Source organism: Antechinus flavipes, chromosome 1 (genome assembly GCF_016432865.1).
Source record: "Antechinus flavipes isolate AdamAnt ecotype Samford, QLD, Australia chromosome 1, AdamAnt_v2, whole genome shotgun sequence".
Classification (NCBI taxonomy): domain Eukaryota; kingdom Metazoa; phylum Chordata; class Mammalia; order Dasyuromorphia; family Dasyuridae; genus Antechinus; species Antechinus flavipes.
The window spans coordinates 391,621,543-391,646,023 of NC_067398.1; the positions used below are offsets into that span (position 1 = coordinate 391,621,543).

The 24,481-nt window shown below is 32.6% G+C and overlaps 1 protein-coding gene across 1 annotated transcript in view; it reads left to right on the forward strand.

Annotated features, from left to right (window-relative positions):
- UBE2QL1 (ubiquitin conjugating enzyme E2 Q family like 1) overlaps positions 1 to 23,960 on the forward strand; it is a 56,625-nt gene extending 32,665 nt beyond the window's left edge. The window contains exon 2 of the mRNA XM_051969828.1: positions 18,317 to 23,960. Within this exon, the coding sequence (XP_051825788.1) occupies positions 18,317 to 18,448 (132 nt within the window). The 3' untranslated portion in view covers positions 18,449 to 23,960. The remainder of the gene's footprint in view (positions 1 to 18,316) is intronic.
- Positions 23,961 to 24,481: the final 521 nt, after the last annotated feature.

The window sequence follows — 24,481 nt, forward strand, 5'->3', positions numbered from 1 at the left end:
AATGTTTCCCTGTTATTACTTCTAGGAGTGATTACCAATGTTTCAGCCTGGCAATGAAGCTTTCCACAATATGGCTTTGTAACCAAACTGAACTTTTCCTTGAACCCAAAATTCTATCTCCACTCATCATGCATACACATAAACTACCCCTTCTCTATAGTTAAAAGGCCATGTCTTCCTCCTTTGCTCAACTCAAATATTGCTTCTTCCTTGACGCCTCTTTCCTCATGTTCTAATGTTAAGGCTATTGCTTTCAATGACCTCATCTGTGGTCATATATTTATTCCCCTGATGGAGTAAGCTCCTTGAGAACAAAAATAATTTTGTATTTGTATCTCAACTACATAGCACAAGGTCTTGCATATTTAATTATGTTTGTTGAAATGAATTATATATACAGAACTGAATTTCATGGAAACAGGTGGATTCTTAGGATTAGGTGGTGAGTTCTATTTTGGACACATTAAGTTTGAAATGCTGATGGGACAGCTAAATGGTTATGTTCACAAATTAGATTTTAGTGTAGGACTAGATTTAAGCAGTTTAGTACTACACTATAAATTCTCAAATCCTAGAAATCTGGGCCCCTTCACAAATATTTCAGGAAAATTTTTCTCATGTTTGATTAATTGCAAAATAAACATATTCTCTCTACCCATCATCATGAACAAATATCTGTCATGATTTATGATGTTAAAGATAGATATTGTTATCCCTATTTAACAAATGAGGAAAGAAAAACTGAGAGAGGTGAGTGACTTGCTCAGGTCACATAGTTAGTTTCTGAGATGGAGTAATAAGAAAGTAGCAAATACATTCTCTAAGAGTCTGGGGAGGAAAAAAATCATCAGTGCTTTGCACATTACTACACAGTAATTCTGGAATGAATAAACAAACAAATTAATCTCTAGACTGGAAGATAAAATTTTATTAAAAAGAAAAGGATTTGGTTTGGATTTTTAAGACCAAAAGGTGAAGGGAGAAAGTGATGATATATGAAAAAAAAATGTAGACAAAGGAAACTGCAAGGAATTTTCAAGGATCTTGTCAATAGGTCAGTTTTCATGGAATGAAAATATTGCATGGAATGTTGAATGAATGAATGAATGAATGAAAAGCATTTATTAAGCACTAATTATATGCCAAGCATTGTGCTAAATTCTGGGGACATGAATATAAAGCAAGAGACACCATATTTTCAAGGACTCTAGGTTCTAATAGTAGGAGGTCATGCCTACAAGGGAGTAGTGGAAAGATGCTTTGGTTGGACAACAACAGGAATGCTGTATGAAACTACAGGATAATCAATCAATTGATGTCTCCTTTATAGAATCAAGCGACAATTCAGTAAGGCTAAGGGGGAGAAGAAGAGGGAAGAAGACTCTGAAAACAAGGGAGATACAAGGATGTGAGGACTACAAATGTCTGTGGTTTGGATCTGATTTACTAATTCACCAATCAGGATAGTATCATCCTAGAGTTTGCCTCCCAGTTTTAAACCTTGGATGACTGGAAGAATAGTTATTCTATCCATCACCAAAATTAGAGACGTCAGGAGGAAATGCTAGATAGAACAGAGTTTTAACTTTAATGTCTTGAGGTTCAACAAATACCAGAGCATCCATATGGAAATATTTAATTGACAACGAGAGGTGTAAAGTTGTAATTTGGGAGATAAGTGGCTTAGTAATAAATATTCCAAGAATCATCCACATGCAAAGGATAGGATAAAGGAGATTATTCACTCCTGATCTAGTCCAGAATGTACAAAACAAAATGTAGTTTTAGGCTATTCTTAGTAATCTTATTTGGATTGGGAAAACAGTAATCACTAATATTACTTTCTTGAACTTCACAAAGAGAAATCTGTGAATAGAATAAATCTTAATGTCTCTTCTAACCCAAAAGTATTTGTTCCACTAGAATAGAGGGAGTCAGGTACTAAGAAAAACCAATGTTAATAGTACTTGAATTTTCATGGCTATTCTTTCATGTCTATTGGAATTATTTTGGAATTACAAGTGAAAGAACACTGGATTCGGGGGTTATAGAATCACAGAATTTTAGAGCTGAAAGTGAACATCTAATCTAACCCACTGCAATGTGGCAGTCATTTAGCCTTTACTTAGAGACCTCTAGTGGGCTGGAAGGAGCCATTTCCTCCCCATATAGGTATTCTATTTAAAGATAACTCTAATTGTTAGGAAGGTTTTTTTTGTTTGTTTGTTTTGTTTTGTTTTGTTTTTTAATTTCTGACTTCAATCCTCAGGTTACCTCTTTGAAACTTTAAGCTATTATATCTGTCCTGGGGCCAAAGAGACCAGCCAAATTCCTTTTCATAGTGATAACTTTTAAAATTCTTGAAGACAGTTCTTATTTCTCCTTGAGTCTTTTCTAGTTCATTAGTTCATCCTCATATGGAATGGATTCAAGATCCTTCAACATGCTGATTTAAGCTTATTGGTGTCCTTCCTACTGTGATACTCAGAACTGATGAAGCCATATAGGCTATTTATGATCCCTACTTCCTTTTTTTAGATCTTCATTAACCATCTCTCTGATAATCCATTCTAAAATTCTGAGAGGAATCAAAGACAATGAGGTTCCTTTCCTATTCTTGCTGATGTTACTATTATCATTGATAATTGTTCATCAGTCATATCTGCCAGTTCTTTCAGTGCCCAAGGATATATTTCATCTGATCCAGTAACTTGAATTAAGGGCAGTTATATGTTTATAGTCAACTGCTTAGTAATATTGCTTATCAACTATCTATTAACTTTTTTTATTTGTTTGTGCTTCTTTCCTAGTCTAAAGATCATTCTCAGTGGCAGAGAAAATAGAAGCAAATTAAGAATTGAATGACTTTGGGTAAAGTCAAATAACATTTCTGGGCCTAAATTTCTTCCTCTAGAAAATGAAGGCTTTGGACTAGTTGAGCTCTAAGTTCTGTATTCTTTTATAAATGTTATCTTGTGAATGCCATATCACAAAATAAATTTGTTACTGCTATGTTTTGGGAAACAGATCACCAGCAGATTGTTAAGATCTTTAGATGTGTATGTTGTAAATATTTCCTACCCCCCTCATATCTTAATATGTTTCACAGTTCATTTTTCCCAAGAAACAAATCACTGACTGTTAATGATTCCCATGTCAAATTAGTTCTATTTAATTAGCACTAACTAATTATTTAGTTTAGCTGATGTATTTTAAAATTACTGTGGTAATGATGTTCAAGTCATGTGAACACATTTTTCTACTATTATCATAATAATATTTGGGGATGTAAGTAAAACTATCTTACTGAATGCTAAATAGTGAAGATAGGTATGTGCCCTTACCTGGAAATGTTTCCCAGAATTGATGGGTGCTGCCTACGTGAGCTTACTAGAGTGAAATCTTGCTTTACATTCTACTTTTATTCTTCTAGAGCAAGTGAGTTTGGAATTATTTTGTCAAATTCATAAAAGCTAATGATAGAGGGGGAGAAGAGTGGTGTATGACTGCCCTCTGTTTTGACAGATTAATTTACCAGCTTTGATTCCTGCCACATTATCTGGTGACATTCTTGGTCTCCTTTATTTCTTTGGGGCTTTCTTCAGACTGCATTGCCATGACTATTATCTGTTTTATGACACAACTAGAAACTTTTCCTATAGTAATACTGAACAAGCGAAGTATGTAATTAAGTGTTCTGATTAACAGATTACTTGAAGGTTATAAAAAATTTGTTAAATGCCATAGGAAAAAAGAGGTACAATTCTCCAGAATGATTGGAAGCAAAATATCTACCACACATTAAGAATGGTTTTCTAATGGATACAATCTTTACTAATATAAATATGTGAGTGTGTGTGCTTTTTAATGCAGAGAGATGATGATGGCATGAAGATTTAGAATTGCTATCTCATCCTACTGGTAATATTCTATCCTTTTCTTTCCTATATCAGGAAACAGTCATTTCCTCTGCAGAAAAGAAAATGGATGAAACTATGTTCTGTCTTCAGTATCATCCTTCCTTTTTCATCTCTCCTCCCACTTATGCTATTTAAAAGAGGAGATTATATCATGCAATGTCATCTCACCTTCTTTATAGAAAGGATCCTAACATGGACATTGAAATTCAGTCACCAAATCTCAAAATTGAAAGGGATTTCCAAGGTCATATAATCCAATCTGTACCTGAATAGAAATTATTTTTGCAGCATCCATCCCCCACAAAAGTAGCATTGAACTATTTCTTAAAAATACCCACTGACTTACAGACACCATTACAGGAAGGATTAATACACTCAATTTTGGCACTTCTGCCCTAGGACTACATTATCTAAATTTAAGAGTCAGTAAATACAGGCTCACATAGCCCAGGATATCTAGCCAGTATCAGAGCACACCATGTTTTACATCTCTTATTCAGACATCCATCTTGGACCATCTTGCTATCTGTCACTATACATATATGTAATCTGATCAACTTGTCCATATTTTGTTCTAGACATAATAATCAAGTAAATAATACTACTGCTTCTGGATAGGCTGTGTCAATTCCTGCCCCATGAATCAACTTAACATCCTCATGACTCCTCAGGTCAAAACTCTCTCCTAAGGTCTTTTAAAATAGAAGGTCCTTGAAGGCAAGGACTTCAACACTGACTAGCACTATACCTGGCATATAATAAATGCTTATTAAGTGCTTTTTCTTATTCATGTCTGAGAACGTCCATTCCATTTTTGAAACTTAGAATTTTTTTCCTGATATCAAGCCTAAAATTTGATCCTTTGTAATCTGAGTGCATTTCAGAATCATAGGATCCATTTTATTTTTGTCAAAGCAAAAGAATCTTGAGAAATATAAGGCAAAAGCTAAGGGAAATTTTACTTTACATATGTATATATTTGGTGGGATGGGGAATAGACCTGTGATTTTATCACTAAAAGGAATAAATAGTGTAGAAACTCTGTGTAGTGATTTGGAACAGGACACTGAGAGATTTTGTATTTTGTCTAGGATTATACAGAGAGCATGTATTTGTTTGAGGCAAGACTTAAAACTTAAGGTTTCCTGACATACAGGCCAACTCACTGACATCTACATCATATTGACTCTGAAATTCATAATTAAATTAAATTGCTTTTGTATAAACCCAGAGGACTTTTAACTTTGAAAATTCATATGAAAACTTTTTTCAGCACTTTAATTTTAAGCAGCTGGAATTACTTTTAAAATGGATTGCTATGAATCTTTGTGATATGGAAGGATTTGCCTTTTAGAGGTAAAACATCGTTTCATTATTAAAAATAGAATACATTTCCATTGTAGGGATCAGTATAAGATTCAGTGTCATAAGAGAAAGGGGGAAAGCATTCATTTAAAAACCTACTTACTATGTACCAGGTACTGGACTAATAATTTTGCAAATGTTATTCCATTTGATCCTTAGTCACCCCAGGAGCTTGATGCCAGTTAGTTGAGGAAATTGAGATAGATAGCAATGACTTGCTTAGGACCACACAGTTGCTAAGTGTGTTGAGGCTGACTTTGAACTCAGATCTTCCTGATTCCAAGTTACCTAACTATGTTTGAGATCATCTAGCCAAATGTCTTCATTTTATAGATGAAAAAGCTGTGACATTTTTTTCTTAGAATAATTTATTTTTAATTGTAAGCTAAGTAATAAGCTAAGTAATAAGCTTAGGTAGGTTGTTATAAATCTATTTCAGGAAAGTACAAAATCATACAGTTATGTATTTAAGGATCTGAAAAGTTAGCCTTTGCTTCCATTTAACTTATTATGCAATACTAGATGCCATGATGCTTCAGTTTACATGATATTTATATATAAATAAAATTCTTGTTAATCAAATGTAATTTTCAGTGCATTAAGAAACCCACTATTTGAAGGAATGCTATTAAATAACAAATAGATGAGTAGCTTTTTTCTATCTTTTGGAAATAGCTTAAAGAACTACAAAATGAGAAGATTGGTCTAAATTTTTTAATTCCCTTCTAGTGTATTATTAAGTTCAATACCCACATTTAACAAACGAGGAAACTAAGGCCTAAAAGATTAATTGACTTGCCTGATGTACATTAAATCACTATTAAAACCCAAGGCTATGTACAATATTTGGAAATGATTAGAGGAAGGGGGAAGGGAATATTAGAAGTTGGACTTGAGATTTAATCAGAGTAAGAAATTCCCTGGTGTGAAAACTATTTCCACAGATTCAGATCAGTAAATTATCTCTAAGTTATGAATAGTATGGAAGTGATTTTTCCATGATCACTTAGCTACTGTGTCAAAGCAGCACATGAACTCTGGTTTTCTTAATTTCAAGTCAGGCCTTCAAACTTTGTCATATTATCTCTCAAATCTTAATTCTTTAGATTAAAAAAAATGTGTAAAGCTAATCATCTCTACATATTTTGTTTTATTAACATAGATTTTCTAACATTAGATATCTGTTTGGTCTCTCTCCTCTCTTCCTTCTTCCCTTTCTCTCTCTTCCTGTCTCTTTGTGTGTCTGTTTCTCTCTGTCTTTCTGTCTCTGGTTCGGTGTGTGTCTCTGTCTCTGTCTCTGTCTCTAACTCTGTCTCTTCCCTCCCTCAACTTGGCTTCAACTAAAATCTATATGCAAACATCTCCCAAATCTGTATGTCCTACCTTCCTTATAGTCTCTTTGGGTCAAACATTCCTAACTGGAAGTTCTACATAGCCATCTCTAATTCAATGTGTCCAAAACCAGAATCGAGTATTTCTTCACTAAACTCACAGATTTTCCTCTCTTCTTTATTTCCAAGAAATACAGAATCATTTCTGTCACCCGTTTACAACTTCTAAGTGATCCTTGACTTTTCCTTGTTTGTCATCAACCCCTATACTTCCACCATATACAATCAGTTGCCAGGCCTTATAGCTATTACCTCTGAAACATTTAACTTGAATTCTTTTTTCTCCACTTTTATATCTTCTATTCTACATCAGTACAACATCAATTACATCATTTGACTATTGTAATAATCTCTTATTTGATCTTCTTGACTCCAATCTCTCCTTTCTCCAATCTATCCTACATTCGGGTACCAAATCTATATTTCTAGAGTACAATTTAACCATGTTATTCCTTCTGCTCAAAAAGGTATGGTAGATACCTATTGCCTTTAGGAGAAAAACCAAACTCTTTTGCTTGTCATTTAAAGTCCTTCACAATGTGGTTCTAACCTATCTTTCCAGTTTATTATACATCATCCTCTTGCACGTACTCTCAATCCCAGCCAAACCAGCCTACCTGTTGCTTCTTACGCATGACATTTTCTCATCTCCAGGCTATTTACCACTGTTGGAATGCACTTCTATATCACCTCCATTCCAAAGAATCCTCACTTTTCTTCAAAGCTTAGCTCAAGTATTCTTCATACATAAAGCCTCCAGTTTCTAGTGTCCTTGCATTGGAAATTACTATGTATGAGTTTTATTTTTGTATGTATTTTTCTGTGCTCATGGTATCCTCCTTCCACACTGTCTCCACCTTAATCTTCACCCTCAACTCACCTACTTGAGGTCAGGTACTGTTTTATTTTTGTCTGTTTCTCAAAGGATTTTGTATATATTACATGCTTAATAAATGCTAATTGGTTAAATGAATGAGTGAATGGATGCTATTTAAATACAACCTCAGAGTTTGAAGAGACTTCAGCAGACCTTCAGTCAACAGCATTTATTAAATAACAATTATGCACATAGCATTTTTCTATGAACTTCAGATACAAAAGTGAACCAAAATAGATCCCACCTTCAAAAAATTTCTTTTTAATGATGAGTAGAGGACACATACACAAATATAAATTACAGAAAATTTCAAAATGCCTTGATTATTAGGTTCAGAATTAATTATGATATGTGCCATATTTCTTTTTTTTTCAACTCACATAACTTGATAGTGTACTATTAAAACATACCTTAGATTTTGGGGAAGAATATATAACATGTATAGCCAAATACTTGAGGAAAATAGTGTAAAATTCTTTTATTTTCTGATTAGTTGTTTCAAAAAAAACTCTACCATGTACAACTGAAGGAAGACAACACATTCCCCATAGAATTATATGTTTATCATTAATATAATATAATAAATATAATCTCAGTTAAGTATCCAAGTATTCTTTGAAGTTTGAAAATATAGCTTTTAGGGAAAAAAATTATTCATTATTTTTGATAGTGAGAACTTTAGGTAGACTATGTTCTTGCAATAATAATTTTGTGGGTTTGGGTTTTTTTTTCTCAAGATACCAGATAAAAATCCAGGACCCAAAGTCCACATATAAAATGCCAAACCATTGGTTTGAGAGGATAAAAAAAGGATCAAATTCATTTGTTGCCTTGACAAGCCAATACAATCATTTTATTTCTTTTCTGCTTTTAATCAGATTGTAAAGTTCTTGAAGGCTGGAACTGTTTCTTATTCATGTAAGGTTTCTTATTCATCTAAAGATCATTTCTGACTGAGAAACAGGAAAGCTTCAAAAAGAAAAGGAGAACAGTTAAGGATGATAACATTTTCAAAGAGCAAAAATGAGGATGGTCATTCTGAGTGAAGGTAGTAAGTAAAAATAATAATTGCATTCAAAACCTGGAATGGAATTGAAGATTATCCAATCTAATCCCCCCATCTCCCAAATTTATATTACCCTCCAAGCTAGAAGATAGAAAGTTTAGAATGGAGATAATGGATATTCCCAGTTAATCTCAATGAAGACTATGATTTAGAATATGATTAAATCAATTTGGAAAGGGAGAAGGGAAATTGTGAGTTCTAAATTAGATTTTAAACTTGATTCATAGGCAGCAGAAGAGCATTGAAGGATTTTGAACAGAGTAGTGACATGATCAGATTTGTTTGTAAGAAAAATCTTGCAGCAATATAAATGGCAAAAGAGAAGTAGCAAGACTGGAAATAGAGTGACTAAGTTGGAAATGTCAATAAAAATGAAGAACCACCATTGAAGGAATAAAAATAGAAATGGTTAGAAAGATAGGAAGAAAACCAGAAGAATGTAATTTTGCATGAGCTAAGGGATTTATTACAAGAAAGAGTGATTGGCTATTTCAAATGCTAAAGAAAAGTCAAGGAAAATTAGAAATAAGACATACGATTAGATTTTTCAATGAGATGTTTTCCTGATACACTTGTTAATGAAAAGCAACATGAAGCTGAATTGGTAGCTAGATCTGGTCAAAGGTTTTTTGGGCTTTTTTTTTTTTAACTAGTTATATCTGAACATGTTTGTAGACAAAAAGTAGCAGGAGAAGAAGATATTGAGAATGCATGATATAGAAGAGATGAATAGGCATGGAATCAAGTAGACAAAAGGAAGGGATAGTACACTATTCAGCCAGTCACTGAGGGTTGCAACCTGGGGGTGTTATATGACTTCTTCTTCTTTCACTTTATACTATCTCCATATTCAACTTGGCTTCCAAAAGCCACAGTGAAATAGTCCATAAAGAGTATCATATAAGAGTAAAGGTAGGTTTTGGAGGTTGGAGGATAGGGGTAATCTGGATTGTAATTAAAATTGGAAAGAAAAAATTTAGGGGCAAATAGTGGGTCTCTACTTCAGTAATAGTAAATATAGAGGTTTAGAAAATCAGAAGTCTAGTAGGAAGACGGAAGAGGAGCTTTGACAGTTGATGAAAAAGATTAAGTAAAAATTCAGCTAATAGAGGACTCAAAACTTCTTTTTAGAATGTCTATGAGAGAGAATGAGAATGCTGACTCAGCAGTATCCTCATCATCTTAATTCTTAATTGTTTTCCTAAGCTTTCCTTTCTTCAGTACTCATGGTTGATGGGTTAGTAGACTGACTGGTGGTTTGGGTTTTCTCATCTATAATAAAACTCCCTTGAAGTTGGAAATGCCTCAGTTAGCAGGTCAATCAATCACAGGGCTTCTCTGATGTATTTTAAATCTTCTTGATAGCTTAGTCTCTCAACTCCCTTCCTCAAAAAAGTATCCATTTTTTGAGAGCTGCATTTGGTTTCCAGTTTTCACTATTTCTCAATATTTTTTCTCTACTCAAGATTTTTTTATAATGGCTCATTAAAGGTAACTGGATCATTTCCACAGGTTTCTCTTCCCCATCATACCCCTTCTTCCCATTCTCCTATTTTCTGCCTAATTGACCTATCATTAGCTGATGACCTAGTATTTTTTCTTTGAAGTTGACTTGATTTTCTTTGTTTTTCTTTTGTCTTGTTTTGTTTTTGAAACAAATCTCTTTTAGAATGGGTTGTCTCTTCAAAAGCAACCAAGTTTTCTGGGTTTGTTTGTTTTAGAAGTTGAACATCCAGGAAGAGAGGAACTACTGATTTCTGAAACCAGTTGTGATTTTCTTTTTTTCTTAAATCAACCTGCTTATCAGCTTCTCAGTTCTCTTGAGAATGGTGTCATTTAAATAGCCTAAAACAATATTGCATGTTTACATTGATATTTGTTCACAAGTAGTTTTTGAGTGTTTTTGCTTTCTTTCAGTGGTTTGGGGACAAATAGTTTGTCCTTTAGACTGCTTTCAGGAAGACAGAGAGAATAAGCATTTACATGCTACCTACTTTTGGTATGCTAATCACTTTTTAAAATGGATTTTTCAAAAACATGTATAGATAGTTTTCAACATTCATTGGATTTTTTTGTGAGGCAATTGGGGTTAAGGGACTTGTCCAGGGTTCATAAGTGTTAAGTATCTGAGGATTGATTTGAATACAGGTCCATCTGCTTGTGCCATCTAGCTGCCCCCAAAACTTTCTATAACCACCAAGTGGCATGTGCTACAATTTTTTCCTCTTATATGTATATATAGAAAATTACTAACTAACTTTTGATCTTGAACAAATCCCTGAATTTCACTGAGACATAGTTTCCTTATCTCTCCCATGAGGGTTGAATTAGATCATTAGATAAAGTTCTTTCTAGTTTTACCTTTAAAAATAAGTCCATCTTTCCCATCTAATTATCCAATTCCCAGGTTTTTAGAGGTAAAGAAATAGAGATACAGAAAAACTGATTTGATTGAGGTCACACTGTTCAAATTGTTGGCAAAGCCAAAATTAATCCAACAAGTTTTTTTCTGGATCCCAGTACAGTGCTCTTTTTATTGCTCCAATCTGCATGTTTTTTTTTTTTTTTTAATTCTGGATCATATAGTTTTGTTTTGTTTTGCTTTTAAATTCTGGATCATATAGTTGCATTTTTGCCTAATTATTGCATAGTCCAGTTGTCCCCATACCAGACATTCAATTGTTGAAAAGTCTGAAAATGTATAGTCATCAAGTTTTTCAATATGTTGAACATATTGCCTGCCTTATGGGTTTACCTCTGACTAATGCACAGTCAGTTGTCTTCACAAGCAGTGATTAAATTGTCATAATGGTTTGGGGTGATTTAAAAGTCCATAAAGTAAACCAAGATGGGTCATTTGCTCAGGGTCACTCAACTAATAAGTGTTTAAGACCAGATTTGAACTCAGAATAAAGAGCCTTTCTGACTGGAGGCCCAACACACTATCTACTTTGCCAACTAGCTGCTGAATCATCACTGTAACATTCAGCTATTGCAACACTATGTTTATGATGGCATGGTTATTTTAGAGAAAAAATACAAATATTTTAAGAGTGAACTCTGTCATTCTAAACAGAAACATCCAAACAAGCTCTCAGTAAAGTGAAAATGAACAGGATAGAGTCCTAATGCAATCTCCTGCTTAATGTACTCAGACCTGGGTATTCTTTCCATTACGATAATGTATAAAATACAGTCCCTCCTCACATCTGTTATTTTAGAAGCAATGGCATTCTTCAAGGCTTCACCAAGATCTTAATTCCTATGAGACATTTTCCTGATTTTCCCAAATTATTTGTGTTCTCTCCTTTCTTAAATCATACTGTATTCACTTTTTTTTCTCTTTAAATATTATATTTCTCTACTATAATATAAGCTTCTGGAAAGAAGAAACTGTTTTTCTCCATCTTAGTATCACCTGACTTGAAAACAGAATAGGCATTATGATATACTAGGTTGGAAAGAAGAGGACTAGGTCTTCAGGTCTCGAAGGCTCATTTCAATAAATTTGGAAACACCAAAAAACTACTTTTTTCTCAAGAAGATTCATATTTAACAAAGTAGAATGAGATTTCTCCCTCTCAGTGAAGAAGAGAATGATGAGGATGAGAATAATAATAAAGATTTTCTTTTGCAGCATTTTATAATTACCAAAGCATTTATTTGATCCCCACAATAACTGTCAGGTAGTTGGTGCAAATATGGTTTTTTTTTTCTATTTTGTAGCTAAATAAGCCAACACAGAGTAAAGCTAAAAATGACAAGATCATGTGATAGAAGGTCTGTAACCATGACAAAAACTCAGGCCTGTTTGACTACAGTCAAAATAGGAGTAATATATTTCAAGAGTATCAGTGATTCCAACAACTTGTCTCAATGACAAATTTGTGAGATTGACAGCTAGGAAATAATCAGTGGTTTTAAAGAATTATGGTATAAAAAGAGCTAATTATTAAATGAAAGAAGAATAAACAGTTTTGTAGAGCTTGTGGTTTAAAACACATCAACAAACCAGTAGGTTTGGTATATAGCAGAACAGTAAGAAATAGAAGATAAAACCACAGTTTTGCATTTACAATTGTGTATAGTAGATGAATTTCAATATCAAATCAGTTTATAATAGACTCTGTATCCTGATGACTAAATTGACTGAAGCTTCACTGTTGTTGGTCTATCTTCATCATTTCATTCAACAAAGAGTAATAAAGAGATGTTTGTTTATGCGTTTGATTTTTTTTTTTTTTTGGTAAACAATTGGTACTTTGACAAAGAGTAAGTCAAGATACCCATTCTTGCCATAAATTACAGTATTCTTAGATGCCTTTGATAATCATGATTTTGAAAATGTCTTTTACTTCTGATACCTTTAAATATGCTATTCTAAAATTATTTCAGTTTTATTAAAATTAATTATATAGATTGCCTTAGATTTGCATTTTTGTATCTGTAGGAAATTCTTTATATTTTCTCTGCCATTTAATGTTTAAATGGTGCCTACCATATGTTGTGAAAATTATATTTGAAAAATATTTAATGGGAAAACTCAGGTCATACTAATATTCAATATTATTTATTTATTTAACTATTTAAGGTATCTTTTCACAATGTGGTTTAGGAAAAATTAAGCTGGACTCGGACTCAAGAGACATGAGTGCTAGTCTCAGCTTTGTCACCTCTTAGCCTTATGACCATAGACAAGATATATAAATTTATCTAGCCTCATTTCATTCATCTGTGAAATGGTATTATTAAATATTTTCCCCATAACTTACTTCACAAGTTTTCTGTGAGGAAAGTGTGTTATATTATGTCAAACAATAAACAAACTTTATTAAATTACTATGTGCCAGAAATTGTGCTAAGCAGTGGTGATACAAAAAATAGCATAACAAAACAAGCAAAAAACCCTTCAAGGACTTAGATTTTAATGGGGGAGAAAGAATCTAAATAACTAGACATTTAAGCTATATAAGAAGTAGATACATGGTAATCTGAAAAGGAAAGGAAAATAACATTTGGGGAACCTGGAAAGACCTCCAAGAGAAGGAAGAACTTGAGGAGAAATTAAAAGAAAAAAGAAAAATAAGAGGATCGAGTATTATAAGCAAAGGGAAGAGCCAGGAAAAAGCCACTCAGAGGGAGATGGTGTCATATTTGAGAAACAGTAATTAGGCTGGGATAGTGGATGGATAGAAGGGAGTAAAGTGTAGGAAGACTGCCTTTTACTGCCAAGGTAAAAAGAAGTCATGTTGTAAAGAACTTTAAATAACAAACAGGGGTTTTATTTGATTCTACAGGCAATAGGAAACCCCTAGAACTTATTAAATAGGAAAATGGCATAGTGAGACCTGTGCTTTAGAAAAATCATCTTGGTAACTGAGCAGAGGAATAGATTCAGATCTCTAAACAGTCAACTAAAAAAATTAATTGATACAATGAGTATCTTAAATAGCAAATTATAAACTGCCACAAAACATGAGTTTTTCTATATATTACCAATAAAATCCAACAGAAAGAGATAGAGAAATTCCATTCAAACCCAGACACTCATAGGAACTATTTGAATACAACTATAAAACTCTCTTTAGAGAAATAAAGACAGAACTAAATATTAATTGTTCATTGGCAGATAAAAATAACTATGGCAATGTAAAGCAAACATTTACTTTATTAAATAATGGAGTACATATGACAATAAAATAAAAATGCTACTTCATTTATGTATTAATTTCCATATCAATTAAACTATCTAAGGATTATTTATGGAAATAGAGAAAAAAACAACAATAACTCAAGATTCTCAAGAGAATAAAAGAAGCCAAACAATACCAGGTCTCAAATTATCACAATAATTTCACAACATTTGATAGTGTCTAAAGAGCAGAAAAAAATAATCAATAGAATAATGAGATACACAACATATAGAAGCAAATGAGCATAGTTGCATAAAGTTTGATAACTTAAAAATCATAAATATCAGTTTGAGAACTTATTATTTGGAAAACAAAAATGAAATCAACAAACTGGAAAAACTGGAAAATAGATTGCAAAAATTAGGTTTAGACTAAGTTTAACATCATATACCACTTGTTAGCATTGTTGTTCAGTTGTCTGACTCTTCATTTGGGATTTTCTTTATAAAGATATTGGAGTGATTTGCCATTTCCTTCTCTAGCTCATTTTATAGCTGAGTGTTGAGACTTGCTCAGGATGATAAGACTAGTGTCAGAAGCCATATACCACAATAAGTTCTAAATGGATACAGGGCCTCGATCAAAAGTATAATATCCTAAACAAATTAGTTAGCTAATTTGCAAATATTCATTTGCAGTTAGGGATAGAGAAAGAATTCTTGACCAGACAAAGGATAGAAATGATCACAGAAAGCAAAATGGGCAATTTTGATTGCACAAAATCAGTGCAATTAAAATTAGAAGGAAAACAATTAGCAGAGGAAAAAAATCTTTGCAGCAAGTTTCTCTGATAAAAAATATGATACCCAAACTGTGTAAGGAATTGATTTGTCAATAGATCAATGACCAATGGATAAGAATGAGTTGTTGTCAAAGATATAAGCAATCAATAGACACATTTTTATGTGCTCCAAATAATTAAAAATTAAAGAAATATAAATAAACACAGTTCTCAAACTCTGCCTCTCATTTATCAGACTGGCAAAGATGACAAAAGAAAAAGAAAGAAAGAAAGAAAGAAAGAAAGAAAGAAAGAAAGAAAGAAAGAAAGAAAGAGCATAATTGTTGGGTAGGATATAGGAAGATAAGTACAGTAATGTCCTTAAAGTGGAGTTATGAATTGTCATAGACATTGTGGAAAGCAATTTAGAACTGTGCCCCCAAAGCCACTAAATTGTGCATATCCCCTATTAAATTTGTACATATATATATGCATATATATATATAAATTTATATATATATGCATATATATAAGCAAATTTTATTGAATAGATTTCATATATTATACTCTTTCTATTCTAATTTGAAAATGTTCTCTCTTTTAGAGTTCATTAAATTCAAAATAAAATCTAATATTTTTAAAGTTTATTGCAATAGTCCAAGTGGGAGAAATTATTATTCCAATAATAATTTTCCAATAATAATTTCAACCATTATTTCTGTTATTAATAATAAATGCCTCAATAGAATACTAAATTTTTAACAGATAGCAGCATTATACATTTTAAATAGTAAAAGGAAGTATGCCAGAAAAAAATGAGAAAAGAGTATAGTGTAATAGTAATTTTATAACCCTTTTATCAATTTGAATCATCTGTGATCTCATTTGAAGCTCATAAAAAATCCCCTAAATGAATAACATGATATCACCATTATTTGACAGATAAGAAAACTGAAAAACAAGTGTTGTCCAAACTCCACAATTAGTGAAAAAATAAGATTAGAATTGAGATTTTTAATTTCTTGAAACTTTCTATTATCTCCATTGAAAAGAAAAAAATATGAATTCAGCTGTGAATGTAATAGGTAAATAAATCTTCAAACATCAGAAGAACATTTTATTAATATTTATCCATAGTCCAGGCATGTTAGATAGCTAAGTAGTATAATGAAAAGAGCACATTACATGTATTCAGGAAGACCCAAATTCAAATTCTACTCCAGCTACTCACTATGTGATCCTATGCAAGTCTTAACCTCTCACCCTCTGTTCTTCATCTGTAAAATGGTAATAAATATCTTGTAAGGTTGTATAGATAAATGAGATAGATATACATGGTCACAGTGGATAGAGCACTGGGCCTAGAATAAGTAAGACTTGAATTTAAATCCAACTTCAGCTACTTAGCTGTGTGACCCTGGGCAAGGCACTTGATGTTTTGTTTTAATTTCTTCATTTGTAAAATGAACCAGAGAAGGAAATGGCAAACCAGTATATCTGCCAAGAAAAAAAAAGGGCTCTCAAAGAGTTGGACATTATAGGAACAACAACAATAAAAGATGTGTAAAACATTTTGTAAAATTTAAAACTTTATAGAAGTAGAAGCTATCATTGTTATTATTATATCCTCCAATTAAGACATGGGATTGGGTAAACCTTGTTTTATTTTCGCATAGCTCAGACCTGAACCATTGCCAGTCAATCAGGATGCTCTCTAGTTTCTCACTCATTCCCTAAGTCTCTTATACCACTCTTAGAGTGAATATCAACTTTCATATTCACCCCAGTGTTAATTAAGCATTCCAGAATTCCTTCAGCTTCTGCCTAACCTGAGACAATACCATATTCATACATCAATCTATAGAGATTAGGCAGAATTATAAAATGCCTTATTCTTTTCCCTTCCTCCTCTGACAATTTGATTAGATAGAAGACTTTCTTTTATTGGAATTCAGTGTTTTTGGGGAAAAGGGGTATGGCCCCTAAAATCAAGGCCTTCAATATTAACTACAGTTAAGACTAATTAAAAGATATTTGAAAATTCTCTTGAGATTAAACTTAAAAATAAGAATGATTAAAAGAAAGTTTATTATAATATAATATTATTATTATCAAAACTAACTTAATTCTTTTGGGGAACAATAGACAATTTCCATTATAAATCCTCTTAGAACATGTTTTGTCATAAAATTGACTTTGTTTTAAAAAGGCAAACTTTTGTCAATGCTAAGTTGAATTTCTTACAGAAGTAATTTTTTCTTACATCAGGGAAAATTAAGAAGTGGAAGTGGCCCCAGCCATGAAAGTTCTCCATTTTCCCCTACATACAGAAGTAGAAAGATTCTCTATATTTCATTTATCCCAATTTATCCCTAACCTATTTGGAGTTATATTGGTATGGCTCCAATAGAGCTGGTTCACAAAGCAGGATAGAGATTTTATTTTTTACAACATTTGGAAGGTGAAAAATCAGCTTCAAGAGAGGGCTGGGGTTCTCTAGTGCCTCATATTAATAGTATGATCCTTTGGGGAAGTGAAAAAAAAAATTAAGTTTCTGTAACCAAAGAAAATATTTTAATAGTTCATCCCCAGAGGACCTAATTCTTGATATTTCTAGCCCAATAGACAGAATAGTCTCTAGAGAATTAGGAGATTACTGCTTGATTACTAAATTTTCTCATATCAGAAAACCACACACAAAAGAAAATTTCAGGATCTTTTAAATTTCAGTATGAATTCAGTATGAATTATTTTCTCCCTACTCCCACTTATCCTTCCTTTTCCTACCTTATGATATAAATCAAAGGTATCAGGAATGTGGTCCATGGCTTACAAGAATTCTTAAGTATGATTTAGTGGCGTCTATTTATATTTGAAATTGATACCATTGTGTTAAATGATCAGTACATAATTGACTATTCTCTTTATCATACTTGAGCTAAATGCTCTGATTTTCTAGTTATATTCTGGATGAGAATCTCTTGTTTCTAATAGCTGTTAAACTAGATATATTTAAATTGTCTCAGCTGCATGGATATATGTACATGTATGTTTATGTGTATATATATGATGTGTTTATATATGCATATACAAACTGAAATGAAATCTCTCTCTTCCTCTTCCCCTTCCCTCTTCCTCTTTCTCTCTCTCTCTGTCTTTCTCTGTGTCTCTCTGTCTCTGCCTGTCTCTCTCTCTCTCTCTCTCCTCACCCCTCTCTCTCCCCCCCCCCCCTTTCTTTCTCTTTCTATCTCTCTCTTTCTCTGTCTCTCTCTCTCTCACACAGGGCCGAATCTGTAGAAAAGCTGGCAAATCAAAAAAATCCTTCAGTCGCAAGGAAGCGGAAGCAACGTTTAAGAGTTTGGTGAAGACTCACGAAAAGTATGGTTGGGTCACCCCTCCGGTCTCTGATGGCTGATATTTGAAACACTTGCATTAGACGCTTACAAAACAAAACAAAACAAAACACACAAATACTATGACATCTCCTCCTCAGTGCTGTACATCCACTCATCCTTTTCTACGTCAGCTTCTGTTAGTACTATACCATGAATGTCAAAGAGACATTTAAGTTATTTATGGACAGATTGTTTACAGAAAGAGAAAGAGGGAGGGAGAGAGTTGGGTAGAAAAAAATACTGTTTTAAGATTGTTTCAAAAATAAATGGTCATCTTGAAGTCACTTTAGAGTGAATGTTGAGATACTATCATTTCCTTTCATTCACCTCCCCCCCATATAGTTCACATTGTTTTCACCTTCTTGCCATGACAGCTGCACCAAAGAGCAGATATGGAAAATCTGTCCATTTCTGCTCAGTCCATTTCAATGTAAATGAAGCTGTTCATCTTTAATAGGGAAGCAGTGCATTGCAGATACTTGTTTGCTGTGCTGTTTATCTTTATTTTATTTTCTAGCAAATCAACATAACTTGAAGATTTGTCTTTATGTGGAGCTATGATCTGCTGTGACTAAATTTAGACCTCATTTGTGATCTCTTTGACCTTTTGCCTCATAAAAAAAAATTCTGACATTGCCAGTCCTCATGGGACAAGATCATCTCACTTGGTCAAAATATGCTCTTTATGCTGATTTTGTGGTATTCTATTGTTCACAAACAAACTGAGAAAAGACTGGTAAGGTTTCCAATAAACAGGGCAACCCATACTCTAGAATGGGATTCAAAGTAATTAATTGATGGTAGAATCAAAATAGCTTTTTTTTTCTTTTACTGATGTAATGCAGTATTGCTATGATAGCACATTTGTTTGTTTGCCTGTCAGCTTTCAACTGGCAAACCATACACAAAAAAGTATGTCGATTTATGTTCACAAACGTTAATGACATTTTAAAATATGTGCCAGTGGATGTGAAAGTCAGAGCTTCAAAAAAGTAAAATAAGTGAACTGTAAGATGATTTGCATGGCTGGATTTTTTTTTTAACCAAATAGTCATTGTATGTACTTTGATCCCAATATGTGAGAGAACCCATTGCTGTATATAAATGTCCTGTTATTTAATCTTTGGGGTTTCATTTTTCTCTTCTGTTAAATTACTTAGAACTTTCTTTAAAAAAAAATTCCAAGAAAGCAAGAAATAAGTTTATATTGACCTGTGAAAAAAAGGTTAAAATGGTGATTCCAAATGGAAAATATTATTGAACAGATTTTAAATAAAATCACCCATACCCTGTTATACTGTTTCAAGAATTCAGTCATTTGGGGATACTCTTCCGCTTAAAATATTTACCCTATTGGATTCCTAATACCAGAAAAAGTGATTGATTATAAAAGAAATCCTGTCAAAAACATTGCTATAACGACCCCAGCTTGGTCATTTATGCCAGTGCTTTTGATCAAATTCTCTAAACAATTACCCGTTGTATTTTTTCATGGGTTGGAAGGTTGGGGGAAGGGAAACCTTTTTAGTAATTATTTATGATGCTTCAGGCATTTTTGGCTGCTGAGAAGCTCATTTATTTGGTCTAAGAATTTTAAAGTTCATAGAGATAGTGCTACAAAGAACAGATGGTTATGAGCTACCCAGTGTGGCTTGGTGACTAACAAATTCAGTCTTTGCTTTCAGGTGGTCACATGTTTTCTACTGCTGTTTTTGCTTTTTAAAAGCTCAAATTTTTCTCAAAAAAAAAAATCCACCCTCTTCTTTCATCAAGCCAAAAGTAAATATCTTGAGTGTTGTTCAAAATCTTAACTAATCTATTTCCAATAAGGAAAGAGGAAATTTGCCTTGTTTAGTTTTCTGCTCAAAAGTACTTGCTTCTCATAAGATCATTATGAAAATATATTGTAATGAACTTAAAGGGAATCACATTTGATCCTCTGCAGTGGAATTCTCTGTTCAAAAAGTACAATTTAGGGGATGACATTTGAATTGTTAGGTAATGAAGACAATTTCATTATGGAATTGCTTTATATTAGATTTTTATTTTAAAGAATCTACAAGATACAAATAAGTTTGGCAATTAATTTTTTAAAAATATGGATCTATGGTTTTATCAGTATAAAGAGTTCCTAAAGAGTAAACTCTCTCTATAAATCCTGATCAATGACTGTTTTGTAAACTATAGTTTTAGAAAGTTGCCTGGAGTCCTAAAAAGTTAAGTGACTCAGCCAAGATCACATAGCCAATATGTATGAGTCAGGACTTGAACCCAGATCTTTTTGACTTAGAGGTCTACATTCTGTCCACTGTATCACACTTCCTCTCTTACTTAGGAATTATCTCCTACAAAACAATGATAAACTTTTTTTTGTTCTTTCCCCTTTGTTTCCCCAGTGTTGCAAATTTTTAAGATAAAAGGCAACCATTCTTTCTGAAAGCTGTGACCTAATGCAAGATTCCAAGGCTTTATTCAAGAAAACAAATTCGAACATAATAATTCCATGATACTTGTTAGTTACTTTGCTTTAAATAATATTATAAGCTCTTTTAAATTGATTGAGATACAAAACTTTCTACTGAGTTTTGTACAAATGATGAAATAATGAGGTGTAACCCCAAAGTTTGATCCATTGCTTATCTAATGATTATGTACATTAAAGAGGAAATAGGCTTGATTTCCAACTTCTTCTTGAACCTCTATATTTATCTTCTAGATATTATTTTCATTATGAATTATTTTAATAGACTCCCATTGCATGGTTGCATGATCTTCCACAGAGAAGTATGGAAAAATGGTTTTGTGTTGATATCCATGTTCAAAGAATACATACTCTCCATTATGGAGTGGGCAAGAAGCAGGGTAATGATGTACTCCCTGGGAAGCAGCATGGTATAATGGAAATAACATTGGATTTAAAGTCAGAAGCCCTGGTTTCAACTCTCATCTCTGCCACTGATGACCTCTGTAACTTCAAAAAAAATTTATTTCACCTCTCTGGGCCTCAGTTTCTCATCTATAAAATGAAAGAGTTGGACTAGATGGCTTCTAACAATTCTTCTGGCTCTAAATTTATCCTTTATGGCTAGTACTTTAAGAAAAAATACTGCCACCATTTCTAGAAAATGATCCTGTGGCATCCTATTATAATGCTGATAATAGAGGACAGTAACAGCTTCTGCTTTCTAGATGAGAAATAACTATGGAATATTGAGTTTTTGCCAAATGTTGTTCTCTTAGAATGTAGTAGCTGGAAAGTATTTAAAGATCATCTAGTCTAATGCCTCTATTTTTACAAATGAATAAAGTGAGACCCAGATAGGAGAAATGATTTGCCAATGGCCATAGAGTGTCAGAATTGGGACTATTAGATCATTCTGCTTCTCATATTATGTTAAGCCTGATCCAAATTCTTACCAGAATAGAACTTATAATGAGATCCTGCCATTTTTTTACCCATACAAAAACAAAATTTATGAGTGAAAGGACCCGATAATTGTAATGAAAATATAGACCAAGTTTATTAGGCATTTTAAACCTGAATCATAATAAAGAACTTATTTCTTGGAATCAATTGAAAGGCAGTGTTCTTCAAAGTTTGATGAGTTATTCAAAGTGAGCAACCTCTTGTTGAAAGTGAATTAGAAAAGACAAGAAATATGAGATGATATGTCCCACTCAGTATGTAATAGAGTTAGACAGTTAGTGTTCTGAGTAGCTGATCTTAAACAGAAATTTATATTTTAGTTTTGTTTTATTTCCTCAGTGAAATATTATAACAATTTAGCCCAGTAGTTGGATGGGAGATAGCCCTTGAACTTTACAAATCATCATTTGGTTAAAAGGAAAATGCTACTGATTTTATTCTGTAATACTTCACAAACTATCTAAGTAGTAGAGACTGGATAATGGCAATACTAAAGAAAGCAGCAAATGGCAACTAAGTTCAGGACAATTCTTTTAGCTGATGTTCTATAAAGCAAGAAGAGCAAAGTCTGAATATAAATGTTTTTGAATAAGAAGTAAAACCCAAAAAATAAATAGATTGTTTTTCTTTGCAGCTCATAATATAAAATATAATACAAAAATCATGAATTGAACTGTTGGCGCTCAGATACTCAAACCTTCATTTGGGGTCAACATAACAGCATATGCTTAAAGAATAAACAGACATTATTTCCCATAGCTAAATGGGTTTTTAAATCTTACCTAACTTTGGGCATTGCAGAACATTTTTTCATTCCTTCACTTAACAAATAATTAAGTCAATGGCATATTGTTCCATTTATAACCTAAGGAAGAAACAAACTGAAGAATAAAACTAGTTTGTGAAAGCACTGGGACCATCACCTCATTCTCATTTCAAATGTGAATAAAAGTGGACTGATCTATATTGAGTTTACATGCAGAAAAATCTCTAGTCCAAGAATTCATAAGGTTTTTAGAGTAACTAGATGTAAGTCACTCTGAGTTTAATAGAAAATTGCCTCCACTTTGAACAGTTCTTGAAGAGATTATAGTTTGTACACATAGACATGTAACTAAGAAATAAAGTTTTCCTACATTGTCTTCTTCAGAAAAACAATGTAAAAAGAAGTGAGCAGTTGCTTAAAGCTATACTTGTGATTTAAAGACTGACAATACAATGATTGTGGCTTTTGTAAATAAGTCACTAGCTACTTGTGTTATGCTTTGAAATTTACAGCATGAGTACAATATTACTGTACTTTGAATTTTAGTCATGTTTCTAAGCATTTGAGTATGTAATGTCAATTTACAACTTAAAATTGTGTTTTCTTCTGAGGCACTTATGTATGAGTTCAAATGTCATATTTTGTGGACACACCAACACTCTTCATCTCTAAATCTTGGGCAAATCATTAGTGATACCATTAACTAAGTTAAAATAGAAATGATAATATAACTTGAATGTGCTTGTCTTATTTCTGCTTGCCTTGCCTTTTGATGATTTTACAAATGTTACCATAATTACAGTAGTAGAATGCTGAAATACATTAGTGGGGTTACTGTGAAGATTGGGAATCTCAACTATTATTTCCATTGGTACCTTTGGAGTATGCTGTTTTCCAAGTTATTAATCTTAATCCTCATTAGAGGAGAAAAAAGAATATGGAATTAAATAGGAAATTTAGGGGAAAAAACAATGGCAAGTATACAGAAAGAGTATGCATGTGCAAATAGGAGTGTATGTGTAAGAAAGACAGACAGCAAAAGGTCAGTTTCCTAACATGAAAAATAGTAATTTGGGAAAGTATTTAAGTTATTAAATATCAATCCAGTAAATGACTTTATGCTGAATATTTGTTACATACTTGCATGGTTTAAATTCAGTTGTTTTTGCTTGTTTTCCTGACATTCATTATCTTTTGTGATCCATTGTTGCTGTGTTTTTTGTCATGTGATATTCTATGATCTTTTGTGCTTTAATTTATTTGTGGTTTGCCAAATGGAGGCTTTGAAGCATGTCACGGGTATTCTCTATAAAAATCAATGAAATGTAACTGAACCAAATCTAATTAAGTGTCTGCGTGATTTAGAAGACCTCTCCTTCAGTTGCCATTTGCATTAAAAAGATTTGTAGACTTGTTTGCCAAAGATTCCCATTAAAGTTTCTCAACAAAACTGAAATTGTGCACTCAGCACAAAACTGTAGTGTAATGTATTACTGAATTAGCACAATACTTCATTGGGAAAACAAATATATAGCAACAACGCTAAAGAGTGGCTAAATTTCCATGTACGTACTCTAAACTCAAATGGTGAAAAAGGAACTTAGGATAATTATCTTCATACCAATACTACAATCTACATTTTATGTTTTAAAGCATTTGCTGAATGACTTTCTCAAACTTTATCAAACTGAACCAAACATTTTCTAATTTGCCATTATAATGCAACATGAACTGTGCAGTCAGATTGACAACTTTTCTTAAAGTAGGAGGAAAATGGCATCAGCTATCGAATGGTCAATTTCATATCAGCTGGAGATATACCTTTTTTTTATATGAAAATATGGCAATATTGTCCCACCT